The 14,638-nt window shown below is 39.4% G+C and overlaps 1 protein-coding gene across 2 annotated transcripts in view; it reads right to left on the bottom strand.

Annotated features, from left to right (window-relative positions):
* Positions 1-14,516, bottom strand: part of ZNF512 (zinc finger protein 512) — a 34,286-nt gene extending 19,770 nt beyond the window's left edge. Inside the window, exons 1-7 of one of the 2 annotated variants that reach the window (XM_025927296.2) lie at positions 14,365-14,516; positions 13,784-13,842; positions 3,537-3,721; positions 2,253-2,348; positions 1,491-1,574; positions 719-843; positions 110-196 (exon numbers count right to left, since the gene is read on the bottom strand). In XM_025927296.2, the coding sequence (XP_025783081.1) occupies positions 110-196; positions 719-843; positions 1,491-1,574; positions 2,253-2,348; positions 3,537-3,721; positions 13,784-13,842; positions 14,365-14,394 (666 nt within the window). In that variant the 5' untranslated portion in view covers positions 14,395-14,516. The remainder of the gene's footprint in view (positions 1-109; positions 197-718; positions 844-1,490; positions 1,575-2,252; positions 2,349-3,536; positions 3,722-13,783; positions 13,843-14,364) is intronic. The other variant, XM_086700247.1, reaches the window with a different exon arrangement.
* Between the last annotated feature and the right edge of the window lie 122 nt (positions 14,517-14,638).

Here is a 14,638-nt window from a genome sequence, read left to right as displayed (position 1 = left end):
CCCCTATAAAGCCCCAGAGCCTTAGACACCTCCACTGGGTTATCCGCACTCATCTAACGAAAGACATCCAAACACACACAGGCTCACACAGGACAGAAGATACTCTTACCAAGCTATTATGATTTGCCATCACGTGATACTTCATCCCTGCCAGTGAACGAAGTTGTTTCCCACAATGATGACAAGTAAACATTTCCTACAGGAAGAAATACTGCTTAGTGTCAGGTTGTTCAACAGAGAAACAGAATGTAACAAAGTCCTACCCGGATGCTCTCGTCTGTGTCTCCTTTATTTCCAAACCCAAAGAACCTCAAAACCCCACAACCTCAGTGTCACATCCTCAAGGGTAAAGAAGTAAAAGTAACTCATTTTTAAAGGAGTAAGAATTACCATTTACTGAGCGCCAACATTTGCCGAGTAACGGGGTGGGCACTCAGCATGTATTCTTTCTTATCCCCTCAGGGACTACATAAAATTATTTGTATAATTTGTAATATAAATGAGAAAACCAAGGTCCACACATAAAAAGCTAAATGACACAACCAGTAAGTGGCTAAATGAAGATTCAAACCCAAGTCTGTCAGACTCTAAAGCCTCTGTTTTCCTTGTAACACAATGCTGCTGCTTCTCCACAGTAATCAGCACACTGACACAGCGATAGTTGTCTGAGGTATGGGAAAAGGTCATAACCCTTATGAAACGCCACAAAATCTCTAACCTGTTTGCAAGTCTCCATGTGTTTCTTTAAGCCCTCTATGGTCTTCCTCCCCACCGCCTGGCAGGTAGGACAGGAGACACTGCCTTTATCCACAATTTCTAGGTACCATTGTTCCTCCAAACTGCCTACAAAGCAGAGAAAGAAACACTTCATAATTTGCAGAATTCTCTAGAAACAGAAAACGTATTCCTGGAATTTAGTAAAAGTATCATTTTTTTTCCTTCCTGGGGAAAAGACTCTTTCTAGAAGTAATTTTTTTTCAGACAATGAGGAGTTTCTGATACTCCTACTCAGTCCTCCACGACCAAAACCATCTGAGAACCATTCAAAAGCCCAGCAGCTTAAAGAACGGGGCAACATTTTTTTTTCTAGCTTTACTGAGGTATAACCAACAATGGGGCAACATTTTCACAGCAGCATATAATAATGGGATACTTAGATATATAACAGCCAATTTCCTGTTTCCTGTGTGTCTGAGATGTTCTTAAATGTTTTTATCCCCATTTAGTCTCCATGAAAATTCTGACTACCTTCATTATCCCTATTTAGAGACAAGGTAACTGAAGCCTGCAGAAGTTAACTAGATGAAGGCAGACCAGAAAATGAGTTAAGAGCCAAAACTTAAAGGCGGGTCTGACTGGCCTCCAAACCCATACCCTTAATAACTGCCTCCTTAAAGAAACTCTTTATAACATCACTCCTTGACCAACAACAACAACAAAAAACAGAGTGCAAGACCTTGATACCCCAAAGCTTCCAACAGAAAACATACCTGCTGCGTAAGCTGGTGGTTCCTTCCGAATACGACGAGCCTGGGATTTAGGATTAGGTTGAGTTTTAGGCCGTTGCTTCCTCCCTGACACAAGACAGAAACTTGAAGCCCAACATATCACCTTTGCTATCCAATCTGTTACTATCAAAATTTCCTCCCATCTCTTCTCAACACCCTATGTCCCACTCCCTCAACCAACCGTCTCCCTTAAGTTATGACAGGGTCCCTCTCTCTCTGCCCCTCCCCCATTTGTGCTCTATCTCTGTCTCTCAAAAATGAATAAATGTAAAAAAAAATTAAAAAAAAAAGTGCTCGCTTCGGCAGCACATATAAGCATTCCATATTTTAAAAAAATAAAATAAAAATAATAGGGGCGCCTGGGTGGCTCAGCCAGTTAAGCATCCGACTTCGGCTCAGGTCATGATCTCGCAGTTCGTGGGTTCGAGCCCCACATTGGGCTCTGTGCTGATAGCTCGGAGCCTGGAGCCTGCTTCGGATTCTGTGTCTCCTCCTCTCTCTGCCCCTCCCCCATTTGTGCTCTGTCTCTCTCTGTCTCTCAAAAATGAGTAAATGTGAAAAAAAAAAAAGTTATGACAGGAAAAAAACAAAAAAGTCAGGTAGGATGAAAGCCATTCCTTGCCAAAAAATCAAAGGGTTCAGCAGTGCTCCAAGGGCCAAAACCTCAGGTCTCTCTCCCTTTTACCCCTGAAGAATAAAGCCAAGGTACCCAAGGGAAAAGAATTAGCAAAGTTACTCCCTCACCATAAAGCTTATGCTTCTTCTGAGGAAATTCTCGATAGTCTTCATCTTCTTCCTGCCTGGGTTTCCTTTTTCCTTTGGTTGATACTCCACCTGACCCTGAAATACCACACAAAAACAAACAAACAAAACCCTCAGTATGGCTTACAAGTGAACAGACTGGCCAGCCTTCAAAATATCACTCACCAAAAAAAAAAAACAAAAAAACACATTCACAAGGTCATCACAGGAGAGATCATCAGCAAACACAAGCCCCACAGAAGTGTCTGTGACAGTTTTAGGGAAGTTGGTAAAACGTCACTAACTCATTCGACCTCCCCATTTCATTTTTTTACTGTTCTCCATCCCAACTGATCAATTGTTCCCCATGAATAATAAAGGCCTCTAAACGTCAACAGAGGATGAGATTGGTATAATGGGAAAGAAGTTCAAATCATTTGAAGAGGAAAGGCTGATACCCGTATAACCTAGAGGAGTAAGAATTTCACTCTAAAATAAAAGGACAGTTGGGAATGCAAGCTGGTGCAGCCACTCTGGAAAACAGTATGGAGGTTCCTCAAAAAACTAAAAATAGAACCACCCTACAACCCAGCAATTGCACTACTAGGCATTTATCCAAGGGATACAGGTGTGCTGTTTCGAAGGGACACATGCACCCCCATGTTTATAGCAGCACTACCAACAATAGCCAAAGTATGGAAACAGCCCAAATGTCCATCGATGGATGAATGGATAAAGAAGATGTGGTATATATATACAATGGAGTTTTACTCGGCAATCAAAAAGAATGAAATCTTGCCATGCAACTCCGTGGATGGAACTGGAGGGTGTTATGCTAAGTGAAATTAGTCAAAGAAAGACAAAAATCATATGACTTCACTCATATGAGGACTTTAAGAGACAAAACAGATGAACATAAGGGAAGGGAAACAAAAATCATATAAAAACAGGGAGGGGGACAAAACAGAAGAGACTCATAAATATGGAGAACAAACTGAGGGTTACTGGAGGGGTGGTGGGAGGGGGGATGGGCTAAATGGATAAGGGGCACTAAGGAATCTACTCCTGAAATCAGTGTTGCACTATATACTAACTAATTTGGATGTAAATTAAAAAAAATAATAAACTAAAAAAATAAAATAAAAGGACAGTTCACAAAGCTTAACAGTGTGTGACAGCCTAACACAGATGTGAGAAACATATGTGATGCTTAATACTTTTAAGAACCATTTACAACAGCTACCTAGAGAATGCTCTGTCTTTGAAATAAAGCAGAGATACTGGTACCTTCAACACGCGAAGCAGCAGCTGCCTTGACCCTTCTCATCTTCATCCAGTAGGTAGACTTTCGGAAGGATGCTGGAAAATCACTCACTGGCTCACATGAAGAAGCAGACGACGAGCCGCTTAAGGAGTCATCGTGAGGAATAGTGTACTGGAAACTATTATCCTTTATGGAGCACTGGGTCCTGCTATTAATATGACACAAATATATATACCACAAGAGTAAAGTTCCTATTAATTATTTTGTATCATAAGAAGTTGGTAACCGATGCAAAACCTAAGAAGCCTGATAATAAAAACAGGATTAGGTTGTAATCTAACAATTACAATGGTTGACCAAAGGCAACATATAAAATTATTATTATACTTTATTGTGATAAGAGAAAGCAGTACACATTAGTGCTCACTCTGCAGTCCAAGTAGGCATTCTTTCCTAGATTGATCCAAGAAAAGAAAGTAGTCAAAATAATAGGTTGTTCTACAACCCTTCAGAAGATCCCATGGATCTGTAACCAGGCACCTCTATTTCTCTGAGAGAGGGACAGTAACTAAACAGTACCCCTGAGAATAAAGAAGGAAAAAAACAGTTTGTAGGGCTCTAGTCTGCTCCATCTTCCCTCTCCCTTAGCCTCCTCCCTAAACCTGGTGTCAGGGCTGTCCTGTCTTATTTAGGCAATATGATTCTTAGTTCCCACAGTTAAAGGAAGGGTGCTGTCTTGTCTGAGGTAAGCTGGCCAGACAAGTCTGATACACAGCTGGATCCAAATTCCCAAATTTAAGACCAGTCACTATGTAGTTAACAAACATGACTGAGTAATTACAAAGTTATCTTCTAGGAGGCTCAGAATGCACAGAGGAGCAGCAGTTCTCAAAAGTGTGGTCCAAGAACCTCTGAGACATCCTTCTCCAGCTAAAGATCTGTGTGAGGCATGTGTTAGGCTTATGGTTCAGAAAGATCACTCTGGATGCTATACATTAGATGACCCATGGAGGAAAAGTGAATAAAGGGAGAAGAGGTAGCAGTTTATTGTAACAGAATAGATAAGAGATGATAAGGACTTGAACTAAGGTCTTATAGTAGACGTAAATTGGCAGATTCAATACAATACTTTAAATGCTTACTTATTTATTTCGAAAGAGAGAGTGTGCACATAGGCACAAAAGCGGTCCTGAGAGAGAGGGGGAGAGAAAGAATCCCAAGCAGGCGCGCCGTCAGCACAGAGACCGATGTGGGGCTCAATCTCGTGAACTGTGAGATCATGACCTCAGCCAAAATCAAGAGTTGGCCGCTTAACCTACTAAGCCACCCAGGTGCCCCTAGGTGACCATTCTTAAGAAATATGTCTGGGGCGCCTGGGTGGCGCAGTCGGTTAAGCGTCCGACTTCAGCCAGGTCTCGATCTCGCGGTCCGTGAGTTCGAGCCCCGCGTCGGGCTCTGGGCTGATGGCTCAGAGCCTGGAGCCTGTTTCCGATTCTGTGTTTCCCTCTCTCTCTCTGCCCCTCCCCCGTTCATGCTCTGTCTCTCTCTGTCCCAAAAATAAATAAACGTTGAAAAAAAAAAAGAAATATGTAAGTAAAATGTGATACATGTCTACTATGGAATACTATGTAGTTGTTAGAAGCAATAAACCATTTCTACACATAGAGACATGAACATAACCAAAAAGCATACTGTTGAATGACAGAAGAAACAGAACAAGACTAATGTCAATTTGGTAAATTAAAAACAAATATACGTGTAAACAGCACTAGCTATTTTACAAAGATTCATAAATATTTAAGGACAGATGTCACACTTGCTAACATGGTTGTCTCTGGAAGGAGATGGAAATGGAAACAGGTAAAACAAAAAATAATAGGGACTGATGATGTCAGTATACTCTGAGCAGGGAAGAATGATTTTCACTTCTCTGCACATGAGATCCAAAATTACAAATTTAATACAACGAAGTCTTGATTCAGCCATGGTGCATAAGCCCTCTACAGCCCATCCCTCCTGCTTATTACAACTAAAAATCCTAGATTCTGAAAAGAAAACAAAGCAGGTGGATTGTGGAGAGAAGTCAAAACTGGGAGAAGTGACTCCCATGGGATGTGTTCCCCACCCCACCCCACCCCCGCTCTTTTTTTTTGTTTTCCCTCACAGGTGGCTCTGCAATAAGGGTGGGCCCATTTGTAGAGTAGCATGGGCGGCCTACATTCCAACAAAAACTATCTTTCTGACCAGTGAAACCAGGAAAAGGGTTCTCTATAGACCAGAAGGTGTGAGAGAGCTGTGAAGAAGAGACATGCAAAGAAGGTAATCGCATAATTCTGTCTGAATTCATACAAATCACAGCTTAATCTGAGCCATGTATGTGTGGAGCATACCCAAGCCAGTTTAGCAAAGGCTTCAAAAGGTGAAATAAGATTTTAACAAATTGCACAAGCCTCAGACTAACCCCTGAGCTACTAGTGAAAGACAGACCCAATCCAATGTAGCAAAAGCTTGGAGAAATGAAACAAGACTTGAAACACCTGAAAAAGTCTCCAACAAACCACTAAACTATTCAAAACAGACTTCAACTATCATAGCAAAGACTTAGAAGAGTGGAACTAAGGGGCACCTGGGTGGCTCAGTTGGTTGAGCGTCCAACTTCGGCTTAGGTCATGATTTCACAGTTCTTAAATTTGAGCCCTGCATCAGGCTCTGTGCCGACAGCTCAGAGCCTGGAGCCTGCTTCATATTCTTGTGTGTGTCTCTCTCTCTGCCCCTCCCCTCCCTCAAAATTAAACATTAAAAAAAAATTTTTTTTTTTTAATAATGGAACTAAGATTGAACCAATACCCTCAGAAGACAAGACAGAATTTATGGTCTGAACAGTAAACAGGTTACTTGCTAAAATAAAAACAGCAATGATGGGGCACCTGGGTGACTCAGTTAGTCGGGTGTCCGACTTCAGCTCAGGTCATGGTCTCACAGTTCATAAGTTCGAGCCCTGCATCGGGTTCTGTGCTGATAGCTCAGAGCCTGGAGCCTGCTTTGGATTCTGTCTCCTTTTCTCTTTGCCCCTCCCCTGCTAGTATTCTGTCTCTCTCTCAAAAATAAACATTAAAAAATTTTTTTTCAATAAAACAAAACAGCAATGATCTCCCAGAAGATTCTAAAAGGACCCAAAGTCTATACAAATAACATTCGCAATATTAGGAATAAATTCCAAAATTATGCAATACACAAAGAACCAGTAAAATGTGAATAATTCTGAAAGGAACAGATAACAAACAAATGTCACCCCAAGATGATCCAGAAGTTAGAACTACCAAAGATTTAAAGACGCTATTATAACTATGTTTCATGAAATAAAGGAAAACACACTTGAAGTGAAGGAAAAGATAGGAATTATCAGCAGAAAACAGAAACCAAAAAAAAAAAAAAAAAAACTGAAATTTTAGAACTAAAAATACAATATCTGAAATAAAAACAGAATGGGCTCAATAACAGAATGGAGATGAAAAAGGAAAGAGCCTGTGAACTTGAAGACAGATCAATAGAAATTAACCGATCTGGGGGCGCCTGGGTGGCGCAGTCGGTTAAGCGTCCGACTTCAGCCAGGTCACGATCTCGCGGTCCGTGAGTTCGAGCCCCGCGTCGGGCTCTGGGCCGATGGCTCAGAGCCTGGAGCCTGTTTCCGATTCTGTGTCTCCCTCTCTCTCTGCCCCTCCCCCGTTCATGCTCTGTCTCTCTCTGTCCCAAAAATAAATAAACGTTGAAAAAAAAAAAAATTTAAAAAAAAAAAAAAAAAAAAAAGAAATTAACCGATCCGAAGAACAAAGAGAAAAAAGACTGAAAAACACTCAGCAGAGCCCCAACAACCTGTGGGTCAACATCAAAATGTCTAACTTAAGTGTAGCCATAATCCCAAAAGGAAAGGAAAAAAGTCTGTGGCATGAAAATACATTTGAAAAAAATAATGGTGGAAAATCACCCAAAATTAATGAGACATTAATTTACAGATCCTAGGAGCTCAACAAACACTCAAGAAAATAAACTCGAAGAAAAATACACCCAGATACACCTTAATGAAAAATTTCAAAACCGAATGTTAAAAAAAAATCTAGAAAGCAGTTTAAAAAAATAACATTATATTTCTGTATATGCATATGTACATATGTATACATATGTATGTGTGTGTATATATATACATCAATGATTTGAATGACCACAAAACTTTGAATAGAAACCAAAGAGAACAGGCACGCCTGAGTGGCTCAGTTGGTTAAGTGTCCAACTTCAGCTCAGGTCATGATCTCATGGTTTGTGAGTTCAAGCCCTGCATCAGGCTCTCTGCTTGTCAGTACAAAGCCTGCTTCTGATACTCTGTCCCCCACTCCCTCTGCCTCTCCCCTGCTAGTGCGCTCTCTCTCTCCCAAAAATAAATAAACATTAAAAAGATTTTTTTTTTAACTTAAAAAAAAAAAAAAAAGAAAGAAACCAAAGAGAACAGAAAACAGTGTAACATCTTTAAAATCTTGGGGCCCCAGGGTGGCTCAGGGTTAAGTGTCCGACTTCGGCTCAGGTCATGATCTCGCGGTCCGTGAGTTCGAGCCCTGCATCGGGCTCTGTGCTGACAGCTCAGAGCCTGGAGCCTGTTTCAGATTCTGTGTCTCCCTCTCTCTCTGACCCTCCCCCATTCATACTCTGCCACTCTCTGTCTCAAAAATAAATAAATGTTAAAAAAAAATAAAAAAAATAAAAAATAAAAAAAATAAAATCTTGAGAGAAAAAATTTCTCAATCTGAAATTCTGTATTCCATGAAAATATCCTTTAGGCATACTTCTTCAGATGAAAAAAAAAAAAAAAAGAAAAGAAAATTTGTTGTCAGCAGACCTGCTCTATGAGAAATGCTAAAGGAGATTATTCTAGCTGAAGGAAAATGATACCAGAAAGCTAAGTTTTTAAGAATGAAGAAAGAACAAAAGAAATGGGTAAACATATTTAAAAAAAAAAAAAACCCAAAAACCCTCTTTAAAACAAAACTTTAACATTATCTGGCAAGGTTTTCAACATAGGTAGATGTAATACATATGACAGCTATAACTTAATGGTCAGCAGACCGGGTCAAGGAATCTACATGGTTATAAGGCCTTTACATTTAAGCAAGGTGGTAGTACGCAAACTCTAAGTAGCCTATGAAACGACAGGTATGTATACTGTAAATCCTAAAGCAAGTACTACACACAAGAGAAAGAAAGAGAAAAAAGAAAGAAAACAGCAAAAATTAAATATATAAACTAAAATCAGACAGTAAATATTTAAATAATCCAAAATAAGGTATAGGGGTGCCTGGGTGGCTCAGTCGGTTAAGCATCTGACTTCGGTTCAGGTCATGATCTCACAGTTTGTGAGTTCAAGCCCCGCATTGGGCTCTGTGCTGACAGCTCAGAGCCTGGAGCCTGCTTCAGATTCTGTGTCTCCTTCTCTCTCTGTTCCTCTCCTGCTTGCCCTCTGTCTCTCTCTCTCTTTCTCTCTCTCTCTCTCTCTCTCTCAAAAATAAATAAAGACTAAAAAAAAAATTAAAAACAAAATAATGTATAAAGGAACAAAAAAATAGGGTACAGAGAACAAATAATAAAATAACAAACCTAAATCTAACCATATCAATAATTAATTTAAATGTTTATGGTCAGGACACCTGGCTGGCTCAGTCAGAAGAGCATGCAACTCTTGATTTTCGGGTCATGAGTTCTAACCACTGGGTGTAGAGATTGCTCAAATAAATAAATAAATAAACTTTAAAAATAAGTAAATAGATGGATAAATAAATAAATAAATGTTTATGGTCTCAACACTCCAATTAAAGTCAGATTGTTGGGGCACCTGGGTCGCTCAGTCAGTTAAGCACCCAACTCTTGATTTTGGCTCAGGTCATGATCTCGGTTTGTGAGGTTGAGCCCTGCATCGAGCCTGACATAACATGAAACTGGAACTCTAAAAAGCTCTAGATCTATTAAAGAAATTTAATTTATCATTAGAATTTCCCAAAAAGAAACCCCTAGACCCAGAATGGTTGATTCCACTGTTGAATACCACTGCAATAAGGTTTTTTCCTTTATATATATATTTTTTATTTTTTAAGTTTATTTGTTTATTGGGGGAGGGGGGAGCAGAGAGAGAGTGAGAGAGAGGATCCCAGGCAGGCTCCTTGCTATCAGCACAGAGCCCAACTCAGGGCTCAATATCTGGAACCTCTGAGATCATGACGTGAGCAGAAATCACCAGCCGGACACTTAATCGACTGAGACACCTAGGCACCCTTTTAACCTTTTTAAAGGGGAGGAGGAGACATAAAGACCAAAAAAGGAGAAAAGAAAACTGCCCCTTTTTGCAGATTATATGTTTGTTTACAAAGAAAATCTCAAAAAATAGAAAAACTACTAGAACTAAAAATGAATTAAGCAAGTGTCAGGACACAAGGTTAACACATAAAATCAATCGTATTCTTAGATACCAGCAACAACAAACTAGAAATGAACTTACAAAAATAGTATCATTTATAATAACATGAAAAACACATAAAATACCTAAGAACAAATCTAACAAAAGATAACCAAGATTTTATAATGAAAACTGTATCATGTTGGTGAGAGAAGTTAAAGATCTAAATAAACGGAAAAATATACCATGTTCATAAATCAGAAATCTCAGTATTGTTAAAATGGCAACTCTCTCCAATTGGTCTACTGATTCCATATAATACCAATCAATACTTCAGCATGCTTCTTTTTATAGAAATCGATAAACTGACTCTAGAATTTATATAAAAAGACAAAGAACCTAGAATAGCTAAAAAAAAATTTTAAAAAAGAACAATAAAGTTAGATGACTTCTCTAATTTCAAGATTTACTCTAATCCTACAAGACACTTTAGTATTGGCAAAAATATAGATACATACATCAGTGGAACAGAATAAGGAGTCCAGAAACAGACCCACACATATATATATTCAAATAATTTCTGACAAAGGTGCCAATGTAATTGAATAGGGAAAGGGAAGTATTAACAACAGGATAAATAATAAAAAGAAATTAACATTGATTCTTATGACACACCATGCACAAAAAATTAGCTCTAAATGTATCACAGACCTAAATGTAAAACCTAGAAAACTTCTAGAAAAAACAAAGGAGAAAATCTTTGCAATTAGGGATGGCAAAGTTTCCTCAATAGAATACAAAAAGCAGGAAGGGTAAGGGAAAAAATAATAACATTTTAATCATTTTTTTTTATTTAATTTATTTTTTTTTTAATTTTTTTTCAACGTTTATTTATTTTTGGGACAGAGAGAGACAGAGCATGAACGGGAGAGGGGCAGAGAGAGAGGGAGACTCAGAATCGGAAACAGGCTCCAGGCTCTGAGCCATCAGCCCAGAGCCTGACGCGGGGCTCGAACTCACGGACCGCGAGATCGTGACCTGGCTGAAGTCGGATGCTTAACCGACTGCTCCACCCAGGCGCCCCACATTTTAATCATTTTTAATGATAAATTTATAATTTTTGGTCTTCAAAAGACACAATTAAAAAATGAAATGCAAACCAGAGACTGGAAGGAAATATTCAAGATACATCTATCAGATAAAGGAACTGTACTCGGAACAGAATTTTTAAAAATACTACAATTCCATAGTAAGACAAACAACTCAACTTTTTAAATGGGCAAAAGATACGAACAGGCACTTTGCAGAAGATACATGAATGGCTAATAAGCACATGAACAGATGTTCTACATCATTATTCATCAGGAAAATGCAAATCAAAATCACAATGAAACACCACTCTACACCCATAAAATTGGCCAAAATTTAAGGCTTATTCCCATATACTGCTGGTATATAAAATAATACCACCAATTTGGAAAACAGGTAATTTCTTAAAAAGGTAAACATAATCCTGACATATGGCCCAACCAACCTAAAATGGTATATCTTAGTAAATAAATACCATCGTAGGCATTGATCAAGAGAGAAAAAACATTTTTCCACAGAGACTTGTATGTGGATGTTCACAGCAGCTTTAATACCCCCAAAATAAAATTAGCCAAATGTCCATCAAGGTAGATAGCTAAACAAATCATGGTATATCCATAATGGAATTCTATTCAGCAATAAAAACTAATTTTCAGTCAAAAATTATTATATTGAGTGAAAGAAATCATGCAAAAAGAAAACATACTATATGATTTCATTTATATAAAATAACATATAAAATTTCATTTATATAAAAAACATACTATATGATTTGCATTTATACATGCAAACCACTGTACGGTGACAGAAAAAGGTCGGTGGTGTCCAGAACAGGAGCAGAGGAAGGAACGGATTACACAAAAACTTCTGGGAGAAATGGAAATGTTATCTTGATTGTGCTGACAGTGTTACGGTTATTTACAAATGTCAACGTTGATCACACTGTCTACTTTAAATATGTAAACTGTGGGTATGTAATATGTAAATGTATGGTATCTTGTACTTCAATGATACCTCAATAAAAGTATTAAAAAAAATTTTTTTTAATAAGAATTGGCAGTCCTCTGCGCCAAAACCCACCCTCCAAAACAATGGGACCAATCTCTACCAGGAAGACTTGAAAGTATCAACAAGCCATTAAGAGTCAAGTCCCATGTGACTCCTCTTAGTAAACTGTCCTCATAGGAATTTCTTTACGGTCAGCGTAGGACTCAGACGCATATCCCGTCTCACGAATAAGTACAAGCACATGATCAGCATGATTAGCATCTTGGGAATTAAGTCAATGTGGTTAGAGAACCCCTCCCTCTAGGCCTCTTTTATTTTTAGAGGACTCACCAAAACCAATTATCAAGTATTTTACAATACTTGTCCAATGAGGGTATTTGGTTACTTGCAAAAACTCCAATTAATCTCAAACTTCCCTTACCATAACTATGGCAAGAAAAAGTTCAAACAGTATGATCATAATTGTAGTACTTTATAATTTGTTGTCTGTGGCATTACTTTTCAGTCTCAGCTTCTAATCACAAGGAAGAAAAGTTTAACCTATTTTTGACTCCCCTCTGATCTACCAAAAATTTTTACAAGACCGTAGTTCATTCTCTAGGTGCAACTACTTAGATTTCATTAGAAAATTATTTTGGTTCATCTCAGTTTCTTTTGCAGCCTCCCTTCATTCTACCCAATCCTTAAATGCTGACATTCTCCAGGGTTTCATCCCGTAGTCTCTTCTAGTCTCACTTCTCCCCAATGGTTCTCAAACTTTCTCCTACAAAGTCAGTTAAAAATAAGGATTCCTATACCCTAACTCCAATGATTCTGACTCAGATTAATAGATGAGGGCCTATTATTCTTTATATCTCTTAGCAATTACCCACTTGTTATTCCATTAAATGCTTTCACCTGTTCACATTCTGTTCTCTATGAAAAATACCTTTTCCTTATGGCTAACTGCATTATTTCTTGACTTTCAAGTCTGTTTAGAAGTGATTTGCTCTGGCAACTCTTCCCTTCTGAACTATCACTCCCCCTCCCTAAATGCTATATTAAATTCCTGTTTAAAAATATTTAATTACACTGTATCATGTTGATGTACTTGCCTATCTTCCCTTTTAGATTATTAGTTCTGTGTTTTTCTTGCCTGTATATCTAACCTACTACAGAGCTGGCACATACCAGATATTTAGTAAATGTTATCTGAATGAATTAACACTTTCAGTGAATATCTAGTTAATAAGAATCTATTTTGTAATAACAAATATGAAAAAGGTTAGCACATTCGGTCTACAAAGTAATAAACCAGTCTTAAAGCCAAGCAGTCTGAAAAGAAAAGGATTTCTTCCAGGCATTTTTATCAATCCTTCCCATGTTCATCAATGTATTCATGAGTACATACTTGATGTCTGAGGATATGCGAGGCTACACTAGGTCATACCTTCCATTTTTAATATAATTCGTGCTTTTCTTTGCAAGCTAGGTTCTTCTCCCCTACATTAGGTTTAGACCCGCACTGTCCAATCAAGGTAGGCACTAACTATAGGTGGCTATTTAAATTTAAGTTAAGATCAAATACAATTTAAAATTCAGTTCCTCAATCACACTGGCCACATTTCAAGTGCTCAAAAGCCATACGTGGCTACGGTCCTTTACAGCGGGAATACAGAACATTTTCATCATCACAAAAGTTCCATTGGACAGCGCTGGCGACACAATTATAAATGGACCCCAGAAAATCTCACTTACTTCTTAGCTCCCACGATCTTCGTGCTCCTCTGGTGCTTAAAGGATGTGGGTTCCGGAGTCTAGCAAATCGCAAGCACATGAGTGAATGCTAGGGACCGCTGAACCTTGACCACAAAAAGACGAATCCCCCTGTGCCCAGAAGAAATGAAGCTCTCCCGGGGCAACCACCTCCAACGGAAGAAAGCAAGACTTTTTTGGAAAAGCGTGTCGTCCTGTCTTCCTACCCAGCCAAGGCAGGTGACAACACCATAGCCTTCATCTCCCCCATTCTCAAAGCCCCGTCCCAGATAGAGGCTCTAAAAGGGAGGCGAAAAGAGAGGACAACGGATATGGGAGGTACTGGGGATATAAAAGAAATAGAAACTAATGGCAATCTAGCGAAGAACTGAGTCCAAGGAGGTGGGAACAGTCAGCGGTAACTGGGGGGAAAAAGGGAGACAGGTAGATCTGACCTAGAAGGGTGGGGCCTACGATGGGCTCTGATAAAACCAACTCTGAGCATGGCACAAAAGCGAGGGACCGCGTGTTGCGGGCTCGACAGCGCTACCCCTAAAACATAACGGTCAAACCGAGAAACTCACGGCGGGTACTGCACCGAGCCTGGAAGACATCACTCCCTCTCCACGCCTAACAAATCCACCCAAGGGCTCCGGCCAGACCAACGCCACTTCCGCTCTCCTCTCCTCTCCCGGATGTGGAGTCGGCGCCGCCGAGTCCAGATCTGAACGTCTACTTCCGCCTGGCGGCTTCCGAGGGGGCTGCGGCTGGAGTGAGTCACATGACGTGCCTCCCTCCTCTGAGACCCCGCCCCAGGAGGCTGTAGGTGGGGTTTGGACCTCAACACGGCCTCAGAAC

The sequence above is a fragment of the Puma concolor genome, chromosome A3 (genome assembly GCF_028749965.1).
Source record: "Puma concolor isolate L17-30 chromosome A3, mPumCon1.1.hap2, whole genome shotgun sequence".
Taxonomy (NCBI): Eukaryota; Metazoa; Chordata; class Mammalia; order Carnivora; family Felidae; genus Puma; species Puma concolor.
This window is presented reverse-complemented; position numbering and strand designations above follow the sequence as displayed.